At 42.8% G+C, this 24,047-nt stretch overlaps 1 protein-coding gene across 3 annotated transcripts in view; it reads right to left on the reverse strand.

Annotated features, from left to right (window-relative positions):
• NFXL1 (nuclear transcription factor, X-box binding like 1) overlaps positions 1–24,047 on the reverse strand; it is a 236,301-nt gene that overhangs the window by 41,367 nt on the left and 170,887 nt on the right. For all 3 annotated transcript variants that reach the window (XM_073583468.1, XM_073583466.1, XM_073583467.1), the window contains exons 20-22: positions 15,279–15,383; positions 6,690–6,776; positions 4,120–4,173 (exon numbers count right to left, since the gene is read on the reverse strand). In XM_073583468.1, coding sequence (XP_073439569.1) covers positions 4,120–4,173; positions 6,690–6,776; positions 15,279–15,383 — 246 coding nt within the window. The remainder of the gene's footprint in view (positions 1–4,119; positions 4,174–6,689; positions 6,777–15,278; positions 15,384–24,047) is intronic.

Below are 24,047 nucleotides of genomic sequence, written 5' to 3' on the forward strand. Positions count from 1 at the left end.
CACTTACGTGCTGTAGGTTCCCCGTCAGGGACAGGAAACCAACTGATGTGCGAGAGAGGTACCGCCTTTTTCATCTGTAGATTTCCTGTCCCTGAGGGCGGATCCCTCTCTCTCCGTGGTGCCGTCATGGGGGAAAGAGAAAACAGTCTTCGTTGCCCATGGCAACCAATCAGGGCTCAGCTTTCATTTCTCAGACAGCTCTGCGCTGTGATTGGTTGCTAAGGACAGTTTCTCTTTCACACAGTCTTGATAAATCTGCCTTAGTTTAGGGTGATGATCGCCGAGGTCAGGCCCTCACAGTCAGGATGTTGTATCCCGGTGATGTGCCGTAATATAACATGGAATACCCCAGCAGATATCTGTATTCAGTCATCTCCCTGAGCAACGGCGGCGGCCATAATTGTGTGTGATGTGGAGACGGCGATCTGTGTACAGAATCTGCAGAATACGTCGGCCCTATGGTGTAATAATAAAGCCTGTGACCTGTGCATGTATCCAAAGAATTTGTATTGTGCTGCCTGCAGTACGGCGCGGAGTTCATCCAGCGATAATATCTATCAAACAACACTCAGTGGGAGCCGCGTTACTGCCGGAAACATCTGGACAGCAGCTGCGAAGCTCAGCAGACGTTTAGAGGCGGCACATGTCTACAAATTGTGGCCTTTCACCTAAACTACTGCACGGCAACACCCGCTGCCACCCCTGTCAGTGACACCTACTGCCCTCCCAGCAACACCCGCTGCCACCTCTGTCAGTGACACCTACTGCCACCTCTGTTAGTGACACCTACTGCCACCTCTGTTAGTGACACCTACTGCCCTCCCAGCAACACCCACAACCACCACTGCCAGCGACACCTACTGTCCGCCCAGCAACACCCACAACCACCACTGTCCGTGTCCCCTACTGCCCTCCCAGCAACACCCACAACCACCACTGTCAGTGACACCTATTGCCCTCACCAACACCACACACAACCACCACTGCCAGTGACATCTACTGCCTTCCCAGCAACACCCACAAAAACCACTACCAGTGACACCCACTAACCTCACCAGCAACACACACAATCACCAATGTCAGTGACACCTACTGCCCTCCCGGCAACAAACACAACCACCACTTACAGCGACACCCACTGCCCTCCCAGCAACACCCACAAAAACCACTGCCAGCGACACCCACTGCCCTAACCAGCAACACACACAACCACCACTGCCAGCAACACCTACTGCCCTCACCAGCAACACCCACAACCACCACTGCCAGCGACAACCACTGCCCTCACTAGCAACACACACAACCACCATTGCCAGCGACACCTACTGCCCTCCCAGCAACTCCCACAAACACCACTGTCAGTGACAACTATTGCCCTCACCAACAACACACACAACCACCACTTCCAGTGACATCTACTGCCCTCCCAGCAACACCCACAAAAACCACTACCAGTGACACCCACTACCCTCACCAGCAACACACACAACCACCACTGCCAGCAATACCTACTGCCCTCACAGGCAACACACACAACCACCAGTGCCAGCAACAACCACTGCTCTCACCAGCAATACCCACAACCACCACTGCCAGCGACCACTGCCCCCGCTAGCAACACACACAACCACCACTGCAAGCGACACCCACTGCCCTCACCAGCAACACACACAACTACCAATGCTAGCGACACCGACAGCCCTCACTAGCAACACACATAACCACCAGTGCCAGCGACACTCACTGTCGCAACAATCAGTGACACCAACTACAGCTATCACCACCCACCATTACCAGCAACATCCACTGCCACCAATGGCATCAATACCCACTGCTGCCACCACCACTTATTGTCTCCACCACCAGCAACATCCACTGCTGTCACCTCCAGCAAAACCCACTTACCACCCCCAGCTAAACTAACTGCTGCCACCGCCAGGGACACCCACTGCCACAAGTGACACTGACTTCTAGCGTCAGCCAGCAGCACTCTATCGCCTTCACCATCTGCCACCTCCACTAGCAACACCCACTGCCGCCTTTGTCAGCAACACCTACAACCATTACTACCAGCAAAAACCCCAGTCACCACCACTAGTAAAATCCACTACCACCACCAGCAAAATCTACCGCTGCCATCGCAAACGCCACCCACTGAAAACAGTATCAGTGACACTAACATCGGGCCTACTCCAGCAACACTCTGCTGCCTTTACAATCTGCCACCTCTGTCAGCGACCCCCACTGCTACATCCGCCAGCGACATCCACTGCTACATCCACCAGCGACACCCACCAGGGACACTCGCTGATGCTCCCTCCACCAGATGAGTCTACCTGTTAATCAGGTGCCTAAACACATTGTAACTGATAAAGTATATGTGCACGTTGGATCTCAAATGGAAGCACGATCCAATTCTCACCTCGACCTTTTTTGGTAAAATCTCATCCACAATAATGCGTCTCTAATGCGCGGCAGATTTTGATGGAAAATCTGCTTCATTTGTGCCCTGTGTGCACAACCCTCAGCGTAGAATTGCAAAACTTTTTAAAAAAAGTCCTCTGCTCCAAAACTGAAATATACAGTATATGATCCATATTTACAGCAGGGGTGTGAATATGGTTGATTGTATGCTCGCTCTGGCCTACAGACCGCTGATAGCTGGGGGGGCGGTGGGGGCACTGGAAATGTCACTTTTCCTTTTCCCAGCCCTTTAATAGATTTCAATTGCTTCTGTAACTAATTTTCTGTATTTCAAAGTTATGTGCAGCAACATAATCATTTTTGAGTGACTAAATGAATTTGATATATAAAAGAAAGCAAATTTCTAGTTCTAGTTTTGTGCACGCAGCCCCTATGCAGACCTATTCATCTCTGAGGTTGCAGATTACCAACAAACTAAATAGGGTAAATTTCAGTGGTGTCCATAGAATCCAGAAGTCCCATATCAAAGGTCTGAATTTGTGGCACCGGCAGACATTAAATAAGCCATCAGGTTCCCATCGTCACATTGTGGGGGGTGCTAGAAAGTCTCCCCGTCTACCCATTTAGATGCCATGGTTGCTGTGTTAGGCCTCTTTCACACTTCAGTTTTTTGCATCAGTTCAAATCCGCCAAAAAGTCAGACAAGCGGATCCGTTCGGAACTGATGTGAACGGATGGCACAGGATCCGTTTTCAGACGGATCCTGAAAATGAGGAAATTTAAAGGAGAGAGAGATAGAGCACTGTCCGCACTGGCTACAGTGTATCAGTCTGGAGTCACAGAGCATTGTCTACACTGGATACATTGTATCAGTCTGGAGTCATAGAGCATTGTCTGCACTGGATACAGTGTATCAGTCTGGAGTCACAGAGCATTGTCTGCACTGGATACAGTATCAGTCTGGAGTCACAGAGCATTGTCTGCACTGGATACAGTATCAGTCTGGAGTCACAGAGCATTGTCTGCACTGGATACAGTATCAGTCTGGAGTCACAGAGCATTGTCTGCACTGGATACAGTATCAGTCTGGAGTCACAGAGCACTGTCCGCACTGGCTACAGTGTATCAGTCTGGAGTCACAGAGCATTGTCTGCACTGGATACAGTATCAGTCTGGAGTCACAGAGCATTGTCCGCACTGGCTACAGTGTATCAGTCTGGAGTCACAGAGCATTGTCTGCACTGGATACAGTGTATCAGTCTGGAGTCACAGAGCACTGTCCGCACTGGCTACAGTGTATCAGTCTGGAGTCACAGAGCATTGTCTGCACTGGCTACAGTGTATCAGTCTGGAGTCACAGAGCATTGTCTGCACTGGATACAGTATCAGTCTGGAGTCACAGAGCATTGTCTGCACTGGATACAGTGTATCAGTCTGGAGTCACAGAGCACTGTCCGCACTGGCTACAGTGTATCAGTCTGGAGTCACAGAGCATTGTCTGCACTGGATACAGTATCAGTCTGGAGTCACAGAGCATTGTCTGCACTGGATACAGTGTATCAGTCTGGAGTCACAGAGCATTGTCTGCACTGGATACAGTGTATCAGTCTGGAGTCACGGAGCATTGTCTGCACTGGATAAACAAAACAAATACACGATATGCAACAAGCTGACGGACGTTGCGGTTGACATTACCTGCTGTCTGCGCTTCTCTTCTTCATTTGCTGCCCTTTCTTCTTCTTCTTTCATCTGTCAGGGTTAATAGAAAAGGAATACAGTAATTTGTGGCTTTTTCATTGCTTCAGTAAGAATGCTACAACTTTCTGGGAGTCAGGAATATCCGGAGGGTATATTATTATGTTCAGGATAGGACTGTAACCCCTTCATGACCAAGTGACTTAACACTTTTGCTCTTATGTTTTCTCCCATTCTTTCAAGAGCAATAATATTTTTAATTTTTTTTTTTTATTTCTCTGCCAAAATAGCCACATGAGGGCTGTTTTTTCAGGGACTAGTTGTGGCTTTAAATGACATTTATTTTACCATTTAATGCACTGGAAAATGGAAATGCAGTAACATTGCAAACAAAACAAAACCCTGTGATTCAGCTATTTTATTTTTTTGGTGGGTGGGGAGGTTGTATTTAAGATGTTCATTCAATGTGTGGCAAAAATGACCCGAATGACCTGGCAGTATGATTCTCCATGTCAGTACGGCGACAGTGATACCAAACACGGTTATTAGGCTTTTTTTTTTTTTACTTATTACTCATTTTCAGACTTGTGACTTTAATTTTTCCATCTATGGAGCTTTTTGAGGATGTTTTATCCTGGGCAATCTGATTTTCATTTTAGGTACATGAAACACTTTATTCTTTTTTATTGCAAGCTTTTAGAGAGGTGCAACAATTCTGGTGTCTTGATTTTATTCTTATTACCATGTCGTGGTCATACCAAATATGCTTTTAATAAAAGATTTTATTGTAGATGTGAGAAAAGGGGTGTAATTAGAATTTTTACATAGATTTTTAAAAAATATATATTTTTATTTAACGTTATTTTTTTGATCCCCTGAATGGAAGTTGATCCTGTAATAAGCTCATCACTTATACTACATACTGCAATACAGACAAACAGTTTCATCTGCAAAACCATGCAGCCCTTACAATAGGATGTGGGTGTTTGCAATTACAAATCGTGACCGCTCTGTCTGGCTTTGTGATGAATTCACACAGCAGATTTTATTGTGCTGAAATTACGTTTCCGAGACTGTAAATCAGTCGTTTCAGCTCCATAACTGCAGAACTCTTTGCAGCAAAATCTGCAGCGTGTGAATCCACTGTTCAACATTGCGACAAATTATTGCTCCCGCGGTCACACGCCGACACAAAATATCATTGCTGGAGCTGCAAAAACAAGAATGGGCAAAAAACTACAGCAGCAGCGGCACCAGAAGGGCAGGGAATAGGCGAGTACTTCTGGGGGTGTGCGGTCTAAAACTACAAGTCTGCAGTCACTTGTGAATCCTCACATTGCGCACACTGAGTGCTGTGAGGACTTTCCAGTGTCGGTCATGTGACCATAAGTGTGTGACATCGCTCAATGCAAGTGTATTGGCTGCATCCATCTAGTGCAAATCACATACTTACACCCACATGACTGCTGCTCCCGAGGCCGGCACTGGAGAATTCTCATAGCTCACAGTGTGCGCAATGTGAAGATTAACAAGTCTGCAGTCACAGAGTGACTGTAGATTGTAATTTTACATTGGACAACCCCTTTAATAGGCCTCCTTACTCAACTAGCTAAATCGTTCATCTGACAGCTTTCACCCCTAACGCCCCCATGCACAAAACCGCTCGGCTGAGCGCTCCTGTGTTTTTAAGGAAACTCCTTTGGCAACAGCTTATCTCACAGAGACCAAAAGAATCCAACAGGTCAGATCCTTCTTTTATCCAGGAAGAGTTGCAAGTCGCCAATACTTATTAGACTATCAATTTCTCCGATACGGATGATGGTATCAGCCAGGTTTAGTCTAATGTGTATGGGGGCCATTACCCTATTTGGATTTCCAGGGGCCGAAAACCCTTAAAACATTAGTACTTATTAAAAGTAAACATATTATTTTTATTAAGAAGAAGAGTAATTTTTTTTTTTTAAATCTAATAACTTAAAGGGAATCTGTCACCCCATTTTCGGCCTATAAGCTGCGGCCACTGCCATCAGGGGCTTATCTACAGTAATAAAAAAAAGCAGAGTGTAAAAGAAAATCCCCTCTCCTTCTCTGCATCGATGACGTCACATAGTTAGTGCTGCAGTCAATCACTGAACTCATCAGCTTGTACAATCTGCATGACTAATGGGGTAAAACAGCAGAACATCGGACATCTGACCACCGAACTATGGACTTGGTACCTGGTTTTTAGCTATGACACGCTATGTTTTTACCCTCACTACTGGATTTATATTATTTCACTAATAAAGTAAAGGCTTTACCCCATGGAGCTAGATCTTCCTCCTCTATAATCTACATGTGCAGCGCCGCTGAGCTCAGCGATTGGCTGCAGTGTTGTCAATATGATGTCATGACTGCAACCAAACAACAGACATTGGGACAGCGGTGGAGAGCTGGTGCTGGAACCATTTTGCTACCATCTCAGGACATAGCAGAAAAATTCCTAAAAGAGGAAAACCTCTTTAAGCCCATAAGGAAAGTTCCTACCATATGTAGCTCATGTAACAAAAACCATATTAAAAGGAATTTACCTCCACAGCTTTTTTCCTTATTTCCAGGCACAGCGAATCACACTCTACAGAAACCTGACCTTCCCGCGCACTGTTACATTGTAGCTCCTAGGATGGGAACAAGCAAAACACAATGCTTTGATCAATGGTTCATAAGGGTCAGTTTATGAAACAAGCGCCGCATACTTAAAATATTCACGGCTTTAATGTCTGCACGTAAAAAATTGTCATAAATTATAGTAAAGATTATATTTAAAGAAAAAAAAAAAAAAAAAGGGAGAACAAGTCATATCTCCTCTGAAAGAAAACACAGAATTCCTGTTAACTCCATAGGGTATTTAGCAAATGTATGCATTTCTTCAGTGTTGCTGCAATAACCTCAGGAGGGGTGGGAGACCCGTTCTTGATATGTAGAGCTGACCGTCTACAAGACTTCTGACTGACCAAATCTGGCTTTTAGTTGTTCATTCAAAGTATGGATATAAGTGCAATAAAATGCTCCGATCTTTTGAAGGGAGGTCTATGTTAGAGTAAAAATCCTTTAAACGAATGGCAGAACAAAGCAGCCGCTTTCACCAGAACCACAGACCAATGAACCAGATGGGACCAAGTATTCATCCAAGAAGGAAGGGTCAGTAGAAGACCATCAAATATAACGTGCCTCCAGATGCGGTGTCCACTGGCCACCGGACACCACATCTGGAGGCAAAGAGTTTGCCCCTCTCCTATATACTGACAAGCTCATTACCTTAGGCCTCTTTCACACTTCAGTTTTTTGCATCAGTTATAATCCGCCAAAAATGCGGACAAGCGGATCCGATGTGAACGGATGGCACAGGATCCGTTTTCAGACGGATCCTGAAAATGAAGAAATTTAAAGGAATCGCTGGCCGGGAAGGAGAAAGAGAGAAAGAGAGAAAGAGAGAGAAAGAGAGAGAAAGAGAGAAAGAGAGAGAAAGAGAGAAAGAGAGAGAGAGAGAGAGAAAGAGAGAGAGAGAGAGAGAGAGAGAGAGAGAGAGAGAGAGAGAGAGAGAGAGAGAGAGAGAGAGAGAGAGAGAGAGAGAATTTTTTTATTTTTGTCCGGCACCCAGAAAGAATTTCGGGTTAAATGAGTGTCTGGAGGATCCGCCAGAGAAAAAAAACGTTACAAGCTCCGTTCTGAAATCTTTGAGGATGGTGACGGACAGCAACTTTTGGCGGATCCTCACAAAAAACGGATGCAACGGACAGCAATCCGTCACAATCCGCCATTAATGCAAGTCAATGGGAAAAAAACGGATCCTCAAAAAAAAATTGAGGATCCGTTTTTTTTTTCAAAACCTGGCGGATTGTGACTGATTGTAAAAAACGGAAGTGTGAAAGAGGCCTTAGAGAGATTATTCTCCTCAACGCTTAAAGTACCATCGTCATTTCTGATAGATGCCTATAAGCTCTACACAATCTATATACCACACGTAACTGAAGAAGGTCACATTGACCGAAACGTCTTTTTTCGTGTACTACAATAAACCGCCTTGCAGATACCTTTAAGTTGAGTGCTAGGTTTATATTTGTTCCTTTAACCCTAGAACGCATACCTGGGGCCTCGCAGGCCTGCCAGGTTACTTGTTTTCTATTTTCTGTAAAAGTACTTTAGTTAGAATTTTGAAAATCTAGGTAATCCTCAGGTATATAGTTGTTAGTAATTTCCAGTTATTCATATATTTTTATGTTACAGACATTTCGGTATAGCAACCTTTTTTTGGGACTACCCCATATTCACGCACCTGGGGCCTTTTAGGCCTGTACTAGGTTTACATGTGATACTCAGTCTTTTTGTCTGTATTGCTGCTGGGGAAGAACTTTTATGACTCTGCTATTGCTGGGAAGAGTGTGGGTTCTGCATGACAATTGTCCTAATTGCTGGAGAGACTTTGGAGGAAGAAGTCAGCTTTCTTTTGTCTGGAAATAGAAACTTTCTGAGCTCCAAAACCAGAGGCTTCTACTGCACTACAAGAAAGTGATCTGTTGGAGGTAAGAGGAGGGCGGCTGCACTTTACCTGCTTTATATCGCTTGGTGTGCCGGGACCCTAACAAAGAGTCTTATCACATACTGTTTACAGTGCACAAGCCTGATTGTAATCTTTTTTTTCTTTTCTTTTTAGTTTACGGACATCTAAAATTACAATGGCACAGTCTACTTCCAGGGGATTGACTGACCATGAAATCGAGGTGATTGTTTTCAGTAGTGATGAAGAAAGTGAAATTTCTTTGTCTGATGAAGAGTACATGCCACCAGCTAATGTATCAACTTCATCGTCCAGCGATTCTTCAGATGATGAAGAAGTAGTGGATCCAGCAGAACGTTCAAATAGAACATCTAAAACGAATATTTTTTGGAACAGTACTGCTGCGGCTCCTGCACGCACCCCATCACATAACATTATTAGAGTTGCTCAAGGAGCTGTCGGAATTCCCCAATTCATGTCCAAAAGAGATGTTTTCTGTAAATTTGTTTCAGATGATATTGCAGATGAGGTAGTTTTGTGTACTAACGTAGAAGGAAAATGTATCGCGTCAGGAAGAAAAAAAACATGGAAAAATATAACTAAAGAGGAACTATATGCTTATATTGGCCTTACTCTTCTGGCAGGGTCGACAAAATCATACGATGTTCCAATCAGAGAGTTATTTCAGAACCCATTTGCAGATCCACACTACAAAGCTACTATGTCCATTCATAGTTATGAACTTTTGATGCCTACTATGATGGAGAGAAGCAGCATGATATGCTTATCAAGGCAAACTACAGAGGCAATGATCCGATGTGAAATACGCTTTCTGGAACATCCAGAGCAAAGAGAAAAAAAAAAGAAAGCGCTGCTATATTTCTCCAGAAAAGAAGGAAAGAAAATCGGAGCGTTTCTGTTCTACTTGCGGACAAAATGTATGCAAGGAACATTCAGCCGAAAAAATGATATGCGAGAATTGTCGGGGGAATATGTAAAGTTACAAATAAATATTCCTGCACCAAGTTTGCTACAACCAAAAAAAAAATGTTTTCATAAAAAAATTGTATATAGAATGCCTATATTTGGCGTGCTCGCTTACTTACTTTTTTGTTGTTTTATGCACATAATTCTGTTTTGAAATATACACATCTTAGGCTGTGTTCCCAGTAGCGCTGGGGTTCGCCAGAAGGGGATCCATAATGGATCTGACCTCCTGGTAACTCCAGCTAAGGCTGCCGGAATGGCGGGATTCCTTAGCTGGGGTCACCAGAAGGTCAGATCCATTACGGATCACCTCCTGGCAGACCCCAGCGCTAGTGGGAATGCATCCTTACTTTGCAATTGTAAAATAAATTTTGAAAAGTATTTTTATTTGAGTTATTCCGTGTTATTTGCACACAGGCCTAAAAGGCCCTAGGTGCGTGAATATGGGGTAGTCCCAAAAAAAGGTTGTTATACCGAAATGCCTATAACATAAAAATATATGAACAGCTGGAAATTACTAACAACTATATACCTGAGGAATACCTAGAGTTTCAAAATTCTAATTTCTAACTAAAGTAATTTTACAGAAAATAGAAAACAAGTAACCTGGCAGGCCTGCGAGGCCCCAGGTATGCGTCCGCCAGCCTTAGCTGGGGTCACCAGGAGGTCAGATCCATTACGGAATCCCGTCCTGGCGGACCCCAGCGCTAATGGGAATGCATCCTTACTTTGCAATAAACTTTGAAAAGTATTTTTGAGTTATTCCATGATAATTGTAAACAGGCCTAAAAGGCCCCAGGTGCGTGAATGTGTAGATTTCTATGGGTATGCGTTCTAGGGTTAACGGTTTGGGAACCTAAGCTTAGCACCATCTTGAGTTGTGCTCACGGTGTTCTTACTATAGTAGAAGACCATTGACACCCAGGAACGCAGAGCTTTAATCACGTTTGGAGAGGGGCCACAGTTTCATTATGAACTCTATTTCAATGGCGCTAAAACAGGACATTCCCCTATGCATTCTTGTCCACTTGGGAGATGAATAAAAAAGGGGGGATGGCTTAGTTATTAAAATGAACCAGTCAGCCAGCCTCTCTCACCTACAGCACTAGTCTCCTGCGCAAAGCACAAACCAGAATTGCGAGAACCAAGGATCAACACTGAAACAGACATATTTGAGCTTTGGTAATAAAAGGATAACCTCTAATATATGACATGAATGTGAATAAACAGGTGTAATTGATACATTTGTAACAGCAATATTAAACAGTTTTTAACTCCTTTGTGCACCCTGAGGTACATGAAACATCAGCATCAGGGTGCATGTGTATATAGCGCTTGCCACATACAGGTGTCTGCAACAGAGGGCAGAAGACTGCAGTGTCTAGTTTCATGAACTGGTTAGAAGTACTTCACCATCGTATTAAACAGTGCAGGTTTTTTCCTTGCTGGTAGTGCAAAAGTTAATCTGTTCAATTGAAGCTCCTGGAAATTCCCTACTTGGATTGTCTCAGCTGTTCAGTGTTTGCCACTCCCCTCTGCTATATATGCTAGCCTCTAGCACTTAGGAATTGCCAGTGTTAGCTCTTACTGCCTGATTTGGAGTTGGAGGTGTAATTTGTGGTTGGAGTAGGTGTTTGAAGATTTATTCAGGAGATTGCTGCTTAAGAGTTTTGTTTGTGCGCTCATTCTCATCCTCTTCTAATTGTTTTCTCCTTCCTTAAACTTCTGTGTCCCACTCTGTTAGGTGTGTGAAGCTTGTATGGTTGCTATTTTCATTTATCCCTGTCCTTCCTCTCTTGTTTGTCTGGTTAGTGTTACCCTATACACTTCAGCTTTCCACTACCCTGTGTGGGGGAGGAGACAGGTAAGGGTTGATATAGGAGTATAGCAAGGCTTGGGAACCAGTCATGTCCACCTTCAGGAGTAATTCACGAGTCAGGGAGAGAATAGGGCACCCCCTAGTTCTAGGTAACTGGTTAGTACCCATAGACCCAACAACTTTGTGAAAACAGGGCAAGTACCAGCTGTGTTAAAACAGCAGGCACCTGCCTCCAACTTCAGTAAATGCTTCTGTTTAACCATTTAGCGGGTGGCTTTCAGTACGTCGCTGCCATCTTGGGTCTCCTAGGAGCGCAGTCTGCGGCTGAAATTTAAAGGAGTTTTTCAATTTCACAATACACTGCAATACTCTAGTATTGCAGCACTCTAGTATTGCAGCATACAATATACTTCATCAAACCATGACAGGTTCAATGGCTGTAAAATAAAAATAGCCCTCATGGCTGTGTTGACATAAAAATGCTGCCCTCTGCTGAAGAGGTTAAAACATTTTTTTTGTTTTTTTAATCAAATGTATGGCTTTCTTTTAACCAACAAATGTCCAACTGTACAAAAAATAAAAATCTATACAAAAAAGTACCTACTATGGCAATGTATAATTCCGCATTTGAACAGGAGAACAGCTTACAGTGTATTCTCAGCCCGTAATGTGTAAACCTGATTTGGACCTGCCAGCTATTCAATGAAAACGGCCTGCATTTTCCCATGGATGTCTAATACTCTTCCCATCATTAGATCTTTTATTTTGTACATCGTGGCACAGTACCAAGCCACAATGACATTACATTACTTTTTCCGAATACAGAAGTGCTGGAAAACAGTTTAAAGATCGTGACTTTTAAGACTTGTTAGATTAGTCTGATGACAGAAGGCAATAAAATAAATCCATGTAAAGAATTATCAAAAAGGGGAAACCAGGACAAGGGCCAATATCAAGATTAGAGGCACACAGGAAATCCATGTGCTGACTTCAGAGCTGCAGACTGAGGAACGGCTCCATAGACTTTAGAGCACTGGTCAGTTAAGCGATTCTCTTTTGTTTCAGTGACTGGTGTGGGTGTCAGAACCTGGACCCTCAAAACTTTATCTAAAAACCTCAAGACATATCGCATGCACTTTGAAAGTGCAGCTATATGAAGATTACCTGACTTCTGATAACAGGCTCTCATGTCTGTACATGTGGCCTTTATATGACTTGCATTTTTTTTTTTATTATTATTTTTTTTTTTTACCAATTTTCCCTTTTGCAACTTCTCTCTCTCAGCTAGTGGGCTGAGACTAGCCTCTTTGATATCTCCTATGCATTGGGCATGATATGAGAGATTCCTGCTCTACATGGACGATCTATATCGCAGTACTGAGAAGAGTAGCTGTGAGTCCAGTAATGGGGTGAGATGAACACTAGCTAGAAAGCAGCAGCATGGTTCAGCTTCTCCCTGCCTCTTTCTCACATGGCTCCTCCCTCCTCCACCAACTTTCATAGGCAACGGTAATCTGATCCCTCCCCTGGTTAAGAACCAAGATGGATTTTAGCGGTTTTATTTTTTTGTTCAGAGCTAATGATTTGCTCAGGAGGCGGGGTGAAAGAAGAAGAATTGGCTCATAAGTGCAGAATAAAATAGATTTCTCCAATTGTGAAATATAATAACTTTCATATATTCATTTATGCAAAGTTTAAAGCAAAAAAACACAAATTTAAAGAGTACCTATCACCAATCTGGAGCTGTCTCCATAAAACAATGGGCAACCCCAGATTGGTGAAATTTTTCACAAAAGTAGCTCTAGTGTACCCCGATAGGGCCAGACTTTCTAGAAAATTCCATCCAGAACTTCTGGGTTGTGGGATCCTGGCAGCATGAAATCCCACAAATCCACACGGCTGCTCACAGTGACTAAACGAGATCCGGCTCTTTCCACTAATCCAGGGCTGCTGCATACTTTCTTAGGCTGTTACCGGACAGTAACCGCTGTACTGACGTTATGTTTGGTAACAGCTTAAAGGTAACCGGTCAACTTGGAAAAATCTATTTACCTAAAGAAATAGGGTTAATAGGTCATGGTGTCACAATGCTGCCGACTGGGAGAGAATGAACTTAGTTGCTCCTGGGAAATGCCGGCTTTCAGTCATTAATGCGTACATGGAGTGGTTACAGTACTGTGCCGGCTGTAAGCACACCCCAACACATTGACAACCAGCTCTTCAGTGTGTATGTGCAGAGCGAGCAGTAAATTAAAATGCCGGGGTGTGCTTACAGCAATCACTCACTGTTTACTGAGCAGTGTCTGTAGCCGCTGCAGACCACGACTCTATGACTGAAAGCCGGTGACTCCTAGGAGGAATTAAGCTCATTTTCTCTAGATGCACTTTCAGTAATACGGCTCAGCAGCATAGTAACACTATATACCTGCAAAGTAACCCCAAATCTGCAGTAAAATAGCATTTGTCAAGGTGACAGGTTCACTTTTAGAAAGTACGCTGCCATGCTAGACTAGAGGAAAGAGACACATCCTGCTTTTCCACTGCAACAGTAGGTTGTAGGATCCCGCACTGCATGTCTGGATAACATAACCCGGACGTTCAAGTTCATCTTTGCAAGAAAGGAGTACATTAAGGATAATTCTGTGAGGTTTTTGGTGCTGGGTTATGCATACTGCCACGGCTTTATTAAATAAAAAAGGGCAGCCCCGGATTGGCTATACGTACTCTTTATAGGAAGTCTATCACCAGGAATTTGCTATGTAATCTGACATCACCATCAAGTAGGGAAAGAGCGTCTGATTCCAGTGATGTGTAATTTACTAGGCGGTGTTTTGTGGTTTCAATAAAATCAGTGTTTTATAAGCAGGAGAGTAAAGTCCTACGACACCCCGACCACTGATCATGGTACTCTGGAAGATGCTAAGCAGAGGTGTGGGCGAGCTGATACACAGCTGTGCATTCAGACCATTGCTTCATCTACAGCCTGGAAGCTGCCAAGCAGAGGTGTCGGCGAGATGTTACACAGCTGTGCATTCTGACCATTGCTACATCTACAGCATAGAAAACAGAGATTCTATCAAAACTGCTGCACCCAGTAACATCCAGTGACATTGCTGGAATCAGGGTCTCTTCTGTCCTTACATCATTCTGTTGTCAGATTACAGAGTAAAAACCTAGTGACAGATTCACTTGAAAGGGAACCTGTCATTAGAAAAGAAAAAAGCTATTAACCTGCAGATATGGGGTAATTCTACAAGTTAATAGCGTTATTAACCTACCCGGTGGCCGCACTTATCTGAATGATTGATGCTGGGAGAAAATGAACTATATTCACCCAGTTTCAGTCATGGGGGTGGCACCGATGCAGGTTCAGTCATTCCACTGAGTATACAGAGCGACGGCTGTAACCGCGCCCCCGACCCTGACTGACAGCAGGCCCCAATGCAAAGCGACTGTCAGTCAGGGCCCGAAACCAGCACCGCCCCCGTGACTCAAACCGAATGCTGTGGGGGAGGGGATAAAGTTCATTTTCTCCCGGCAGTGTTTGGCTAAGTGGAGGCACAGGGCAGGTTAATAGGGTTTGTTCTGGTGACAGGTTGCCTTTCAGTGCCAAATAGTCTTTGTGAAATTACATGAAATAGCTGCAAAGATACTTACCAGAAGGAAGATTAAATCGATTGTATAGGTTGGGCAGCCTCAGCGCGACCAGTTTAAGTGGTGCACACACTACCCTATAGTTACATCATTTATTGCTATCTTACATTATCTGACCATACTATAAGGATTTAATGAGACATTCTGAAGCACAGTACTCACCTTTTTAATTCTACGGCACGGACATCTCAGCTTAACTTTCTGGGTGCAATGAGGCAAACAATTCCCTTGATGACAGATCTCTTTGCAACGATGTCCACACAGCAGCTAGACGGTCACAAAGTAGAAGGATTAAGAAAACTTATTTTTTTTTGTTGATAAACTCTTAATCTTTATTAATTATTTTGTGATAAAGATTGGGAATTAATATGGTACAAAAATAAGTATCTTAATTTTCTGAAAAATGGGGACAAGCAGACAAGGAAATTGTATTCTTGCCATTTATATTTCAATGTAGTAAATGTAAATCTCTCACTTTCTTGATGTCATATCTGAGAATAAGGGCCCTACTTTTACCTTAATGTTTCTTACATTTAGCAGGGATTTGAGCTTCAGTATCATTATACTGACAAAGTGTCAGCCCAATCGAGTTCATGACATTTACCAAAAATGTTGTAGCCGTCCTAACTGCCCGATGCATCACCCTGTAGGATCCCATACTACAACCCTATTGTCTCTCCAAAGGCAGGCATGTTAAAGGACCATTGCTGACATTTACCTACACGTACATTTTAATAAGATTTAAAAAAAGTTCTCCAGCCATAATAAACCCAGGCGAGGCCCGTGATTGGCTGCAGCGGTCAGGTGACAACGGCACATTATTGGCTATTTCTCTGATGACGCACTGTTTTTCTCACCTGACTGCCGCAGCCAATCACAAGCTTCAGTGGCAGTATAACAGTGCAGACCACGAGAATAGCCTGCGCTTTGGATCACTTGGGATGACAACAGGTGAGTATGTCTGAATTTGTTATGTTTAACCCCTTAGTGACAGCCAATTTGCAGCTTAATGACCGAGCCAATTTTTACAATTCTGACCACTGTCACTTTATGAGGTTAGAACTCTGGAACGCTTTAACGGATCCCGCTGATTCTGAGATTGTTTTTTCGTGACACATTGTACTTCATGTTAGTGGTAACATTTCTTCGATATGACTTGCGTTTATTTATGAATAAAACGGAAATATGGCAAAAATGTTTAAAATTTTGCAATTTTCACACTTTTAATTTTTATGCCCTTAAATCAGAGAGTTATGTCACAAAAAATACTTAATAAATAACATTTCCCACATGTCTACTTTACATCAGCACAATTTTGGAAACAAATTTTTTCTTAGGACGTTATAAGGGTTAAAAGTTGACCAGCGATTTCTCATTTTTACAACAAAATTTACAAAACCATTTTTTTAGGGACCACATCACATTTGAAGTCACTTTGAGGGATGTACGTGGCAGAAAATACCCCAAAGAGACACCATTCTAAAAACCGCACACCTCAAAGTACTCAAAACCACATTCAAGAAGTTTAATAACCCTTTACATGCTTAATAGGAACTGAATAAATATGGAAGGAAAAAATTAACATTTAACTTTTTTTCACAAACATTTTACTTCAGAACCAATTTTTTTATTTTCACAAGTGTGGGGGTAAACCACTGTTTGGGCGCACGGAAGAGCTTGGAAAGGAAGGAGCGCCATTTGACTTTTTCAACGCAGAATTGGCTGGAATTGAGATCAGACGCCATGTCGCGTTTGGAGAGCCGCTGATGTGCCCAAACAGTGGAAACCCCCAATTCTAACTCCAACACACCCCTAACCTTAATCCCAATCCTTCCCACAACCCTAACCCCAACACATCCCTAAACCCTAATCCCTAGCCCCAACCCTAACCTTAGCCTAACTCTAACCCTAATGGGAAAATGGAAATACTTTTTTTTTTTATTTTATTGTTTGTCCCTAACTAACGGGATTGATAAAGGGGGATTTGATTTACTATATTTTTTATTTTGATCACTGTGATAGGGTCTATCTCAGTGATCAAAATCAACCAATAGGAAAAATCTATTGCTGCCGGCTGGCAGATCTCGGCAGGTGCACTGCGCATGCGCCCGTCATTTTCTCCCGGAAGAAGACGGCGGCGGCCCGGGGGACTTCAGGGGGTATGCAAGGACACCAGTGGTACAGAGGGGTGATCGGGGTACCCTACTTCTCTCTCCTCTGATGTGCGATCACAACAGAGGAGAGAGAAATTAAATGGAAAATCTGACTGATTTTTGCGGCAGCCGCTAAGCAACCGCCCCCTGCCGGCTCCCTGCCCGCCCCATCCGGTCATCGCCGCCTACTAGCGCACATGGACGCTTGCGATCTGCGCACCCTATCTTTAGCATAGGGTGTGCTGGCTGTGCGCTGCGCACTTTTGAAGGTGCGCCGAACACAGCATGTTGCATTTCGGTGCCCACGGCGCACCTTCAAAAGTGCGCAGCGCACGGCAAAATCCTGCTAGCGCACGATCTGCGCACCCTATGCTAAAGATAGGGTGCGCAGATCGCAAGCGTCCATGTGCACTAGTAGGCGGCGATGAACGGATGGGGCGGGCAGGGAGCCGGGCTTAGCGGCTGCCGCAAAAATCAGTCAGATTTTCCATTTAATTTCTCTCTCCTCTGTTGTGATCGCACATCAGAGGAGAGAGAAGTAGGGTACCCCGATCACCCCCCTGTACCACTGGTGTCCTTGCATACCCCCTGAAGTCCCCCGGGCCGCCGCCGTCTTCTTCCGGGAGAAAATGACGGGCGCATGCGCAGTGCACCCGCCGAGATCTGCCAGCCGGCAGCAATAGGGGGGCGGGGCTTAGTGGCGGCCGTGCGCAGGCCGTCGCTACGCCATAAAGAGCAAATGTGAAACCAGCCTAAGAATGGCCATCGTAACACCGGGGTCAGTAAAATCCCACCCAAATCATGTTCTCTGCAGTCTCGGCTACCCCCAGTAGCTGAGACCCTGGAGAAATTCCACTGCTGGGGGGCGCTATAACCTTAAACCTCAGCGCCGTTAAAAAGCAACGCTGTGGTTTAAGTACCCTTAACTGCCGCCGTTAAATGGCGAATCCGCATTCGTTAAGGGGTTAAAGTTGATAATGTCCAAAGCAACAATTTTATTAAAGTCAGACAACAATTTTAACAGATCTGATATATATAAATAAAAAGGAAAAATAGATAGTAATGTGTTTATTCTTTGGAGCAAATTTAAAAGGATGGGTCGGACACTAAAAATCTTGTATTCTTAGTGTGTCTATACATATATTTGCGCTCCAGAACGCCAAATCTTCAATACAATTTACAATCAATTGTGTTCTACACTATTTGACTCTTTGTTCTAAACTGAGTGGAAAACCATGTTTCAGTGTCAAGTCCAGGTGGGAATGTAGTCTGAAGCGATTAGATTAATACCGCCCGATATCTACGGCTCAGTTTGCTTCCTTCCACAGGAAATCTGGCAGCTACCATCAAATGACACCATGAGAAAATGCAAAGGAAAGACCTTTTACGAAATTAAGGTCTTGAATATGCAGAGACCTGCTCCAGCATGATGGAAAGAAAACTCTGATCAAGAAAGTGAAAACCACAAAAGGAAAAAAGATATCACAACTGCAGCCAAGACAAATAGTTCATGTCTGGAGAGGAGTAGTAATGACATCTCCGCAGCTATGCTCCACAACCACACTCATCCACCAGAAACGTGAGCTTACACCAGTGCCAATACACGCAGCTAATTGCCACAGACTCATCACTCGAATAACACTTGTTTCCTCAGGTCAATGTTATATTGTAAGGGGATTCTGGTCTAAATACTTACACAGGTTTTTCGGGACTTTGCTGGGGCGTACTCAGTGGGAAATGTTATGTCAAGCACGCAGTAAACTTATTCTGTAATGATCCCAACAGGGCCTATAATACAGAATTGCCATATTCGCACAAAGATAATTTAGACCAGTGATTGTCAAACTGTGAGGAGCCAACCAGTTATGGGTGAGGCACTGCTGGGTTGGCAGTTTAGAAAGCAATCATAATGCATGCATCTGTATATAGTTACACAATCCATGGTTTAGTGATAAAGCTCCATTTTCTCCTTGTTTTAGTGTTTCACTAGGTTCAAGAGACACAATTTACGATGGGTTGACATGGACTATGATTAGTATCGTTATTCACCTATCCTGGATCCAGCGCCGAGTTCTCCTCCTTCCTCAGTGTCTCTCTGTTCTTCGGGTTGTCGTTCATGCTATGTGCTCAGGCCTTATAGGATGACTCCGGCCCCTGAGTATTCAGGTAGTTGGGAGTCCACATTGCTACCATGCCTTCCTGCTTTAATCAAGGTTTTCTGACAAACCCACATCTGCATGGTACCTCTGCTGGTCAGCTCCGCGTTGGTCTTTACGACTAAAACAGGTCTGCTACATTTCTCAGTAACTGCTCTACTGTTGCCATCAATTCTGCTTCATTGAATCTTCTCCATCGACAAAACAACTTTGAAACACCTCTGAGCTCAGGTGTTTAACTGATATTTGACAAGTCTTCTCCACTTTCTTGCGGATTACAACTCTTCTGCCTATTGCTGTAATCTCACCTCTGCTCCATCAGATCCCATGATTCCAGAATGCTCATCCATTGGTCCATCTGGATCTCTTAGCTGCATTAAAGTCATTTTTCTGCACTTTATAATTATTTCTCTTATCTGGACCAAGGGTCTCAAGGATCCACCTCACCATATGACACATAACATGTTGATGGGCAGGAATCACTATGTTCTTCCAGTACAAAAATATACAATAGCTGTCATTTAGACAGCCCTTATTCATATGACTTATTACAGATGTTTCTGTGAAAGCAGAAAACTGCTCCAAAGATCAATTCCAACTTTGAAGGAATCTCCTGGTTCCTGCACTTTTTGGGTTGATAATCAAGTTCAAAAAGTACTATGTAATTGAAACTGAAGGAGAAAAACAAAAAAAAAACAAAAAACAAACAACTGTCCATGGTGGACTTGCCTACACAATTGCTATATCCCAATTTTATCAGGATATGTTCCCATAGCAGCTTTTCTATGCAGATGTCCACCAGCAGGATTCCATTATAGAAAAATTGTGGTTTCCCACCCATTACAAAGAATAAAACCTGCGGTGGGATCCATAGCACAAATTGACGTGCTGCGCTGGTTAACTTACGCTGCGGTCTTGCTTTGCAACACAAGCTTTAAAATCTCATTAACATCGTTGTTATTGTACATATGCGGCTGGTTTTCTGCATGAAGCTTCACAACAAAAGATCCTTTGTGTGTACCGCCCATAAGAACATACCCTAGAACGAATATGGGATGAGTTTCCCATAAATATCTCGAAAAACTAACAGAAGGCTGTGATGAAGGCAAAGTCTAATTAAAACAGGGCAAGGATAGAAAAAAATCTAAACTTTTCAAACACTGACATAAAGGAGAGAAGAGGAAAAAATGCCAATTTACAATTCTGACCACTGTCCCTTTATGAGGTAATAACTCTGAAACGCTTCCATGGATCCCACTGATTTGTGAAAAAAACGGAAATTTGGCGTAAATTTTGAAAATGTCACAATTTTCCAACTTTGAATTTTTATGCCCTTAAATCAGAGATATAGTACACAAAAAAAATTAATAAGTAACATTTCCCACATGTTTACTTTACACCAGCACAATTTTGGAACCAAATTTTTTTTTGTTAGGAAGTTATAAGGGTTAAAAATTGACCAGCGATTTCTCATTTTTGCAACACCATTTTATTTTTACAGACCACATCACATTTGAAGCCACTTTGAGGGGTCTATATGATAGAAAATACCCAAAAGTGACACCATTCTAAAAACTGCACCCCTTAAGGTGCTCAAAACCACATTCAAGAAGTTTATTAACCCTTCAGGTGCTTCACAGGAATTTTTTGAATATTTAAAAAAATGAACATTTAACTTTTTTTCACATAAAAAATACTTCAGGTTCAATTTTTGTTATTTTACCAAGTGTAACAGGAGAAATTGGACTGCAAAAGTTATTGTGCAATTTGTTCTGAGTATGCTGATACCTGATATGTGGGTGGGAACCACTGTTTCGGCGCATGGCAGAGCTCAGAAGGGAAGGAGCGCCGTTTGACTTTTTCAATGCAAAATTGGCTGGAATTCAGATCGGACGCCATGTCACATTTGGAGAGCCCCTGATGTACCTAAACAGTGGAAACCCCCCCACAAGTGATCCCATTTTGGAAACTAGACCCCCCAAGGAACTTATCTAGATGTGTGGTGAGAACTTTGAACCCATAAGGGCTTCACAGAAGTTTATAACGTACAGCGGTAAAATTAAAAAATCATATTTTTTCCACAAAAATTATCTTTTCACTCCCAATTTTTATTTTCCCAAGGGAAACAGGACCCTAAAAGTTATTGTGCAATTTGTCCTGAGTACGCTGATACACCATATGTGGGTGTAAATGATTATTTGGGCGCATGGTAGAGCTCAGAAGGGAAGCAGCGCCATTTGACTTTTTTGGCTGGAACTGAGATCGGACACCATGTCACGTTTGGAAAGCCCCTGATGTACCAAAACACTGGAAACTCCCCAGAAATGACACCATTTTGGAAACTAGACCCCCCCCCCCCCAAGGAACTAATATAGATGTGTGGTGAGCACTTTGAACCCCCCACTGCTTCACAGAAGTTTATAATGCCCGGGCGTGAAAATTTAAAAAAAAAAAAAAAAAAAAAATAATTCGCATTTTTTCCCACAAACATGATGTTTTAGTCCCCAATTTTTTATTTTCCCAAGGGTACCAGGAGAAATTTGGACCCCAAAAGTTGTCCAATTTGTCCTGTGTACGCAGATACCTCATACGTGGGAGAAAACTACTGTATGGGCACACGTCGGGGCTCGGAAGAGAAGTAGTGACATTTTGTAATGCAGACTTTGATGGAATGGTCTGTGGGTGTTATCTGCGTTTGGAGAGCCTTTGATGTGCCTAAACTATTGAATCTCCCCACAAGTGACCCCATTTTGGAAATTAGACCCCCCACAGAACTTATCTAGATGAGTGGTGAGCACTTTGAACCCCTAAGTGCTTCACAGAAGTTTATAACGCCCGGGCGTGAAAATAAAAAAAAAATATTTTTGCCCCCAATTTTTTATTTTCCGAAGGGTAACATGAGAAATTGGACCCTAAAAGTTGTTCTGCAATTTGTCCTGAGTAGGCTGATACCCCATATGTGGGGGTAAAACACTGTTTGGGTGCTTGGCAGAGCTTGGAAGGGAAGGACCACCATTTGACTTTTTCAACGCAGAATTGGCTGGAATTGAGATCAGACGCCATGTTGCGTTTGGAGAGCACCTGATGTGCCCAAACAGTGGAAACCCCCCAATTATAATTCCAACCCTAACCCCCAACACACCCCTATCCCTAATCTCAGCCCTAACCCTAATGGGAAAATGGAAATAAATACATTTTTTTTTAATTTTATTATTTTTCCCTAACTAAGGGGGTGATAACGGGGGGTTTGATTTACTATATATGGTGGGTTTTTATTTTTGGCAGCTGTCATACGCTAAAAGACGCTTTTTGTTGTAAAAATAGTTTTTGCATCACCACATATTGAGAGCTATAATTTTTCCATATTTTGACCCACCGAGTCATGTGAAGTCTTATTTTTTGCGGGACGAGTTGACGTTTTTACTGGTATCATTTTCGGGCATGTGACATCTTTTGATCGTTTTTTATTCCGATTTTTGGGACGCAGAATGAACAAAAACCAGCATTTCATGAATTTCTTTTAGGGGGTGCGTTTACACTGTTCCCCGTGTGGTAAAATTGATAAAATTGTCTTTTTTATGTTTTGGCGCTTTTATGCAATGAAAACAATTTTATATAAAAAATTATTATTTTTGCATCGCTTTATTCTGCGAGCTATAACTTTATTTTTTTCGCTGATGATGCTGTGTGGTGGCTCGTTTTTTGCGGGACAAGACGACGTTTTCAGCGGCACCATGGACATTTATATGCGTCTTTTTGATCGCGCGTTATCGCACTTTTTGTTTGGCGGTATGATAACAAATCATTATTTTTTGCTTCGTTTTTTTAATTTTAATTTTTAAGGGGTTCGCTAAAGGGGTTAACTAATGGGACAGTTTTATAGGGCAGGTCGTTACGGACGCAGCGATACCAAATGTGTGTACTTTTATTTTTTTTTATTTCCAAAAAATGAATTTATTAGGGAAAATCAGACAAAATGAAAATTCTGCAGTGGTCCCAAAAGTTGTCATGGGAGATTTCAACTATCCAGACATTTGTTGGGAATCTCTCTCGGGCAAAACTAACAGGTCAAGGAAATTCTTATTCTTATTCTGAAAAGAGGGAAGAATAGGAAGCATTTAAGGAAGCCAGGATGGATGAACACAAAACTTAAGCTTAAGCACATGCTAAAAAGGAAGAAAAAAATGTTTATAAAATGGAAAGGGGGAGGCATATCTAAAGAAGGATATAATGCTGTCTGCAGAACCTGCAGGGCACAAATCATATTATCTAAAGCTGACAATGAATTGAGGCTTGCAAGAGATGTCAAAAGCAATAATAAAGGATTTTGGGGATAAGTCAAAAGTAAAAGAAAAGTCAAAGATGTTATAGGATTTTTACAGGATGAAAATGATGAAATGGTAAGACAGGATGTTGAGAAGGCCGAACTTTTAAATTCCTATTTTGCATCTGTTTTCTCTCAGAAAGAAAATGTAACATCAACTGTTCTTCACTGTCCTATTAAGGGAATAGAAGAATCCAAGATATCTATAAACAGAAAGATAGTGAGGAAACACTTAGCTAACCTAAATGAATTCAAGTCTCCAGGTCCAGATGAATTACACTCCAGAGTACTGAAGGAG

The sequence above is a fragment of the Dendrobates tinctorius genome, unplaced genomic scaffold (genome assembly GCF_039654945.1).
Source record: "Dendrobates tinctorius isolate UK_male_01 unplaced genomic scaffold, ASM3965494v1 ptg000079l, whole genome shotgun sequence".
In the NCBI taxonomy this organism is placed as follows: domain Eukaryota; kingdom Metazoa; phylum Chordata; class Amphibia; order Anura; family Dendrobatidae; genus Dendrobates; species Dendrobates tinctorius.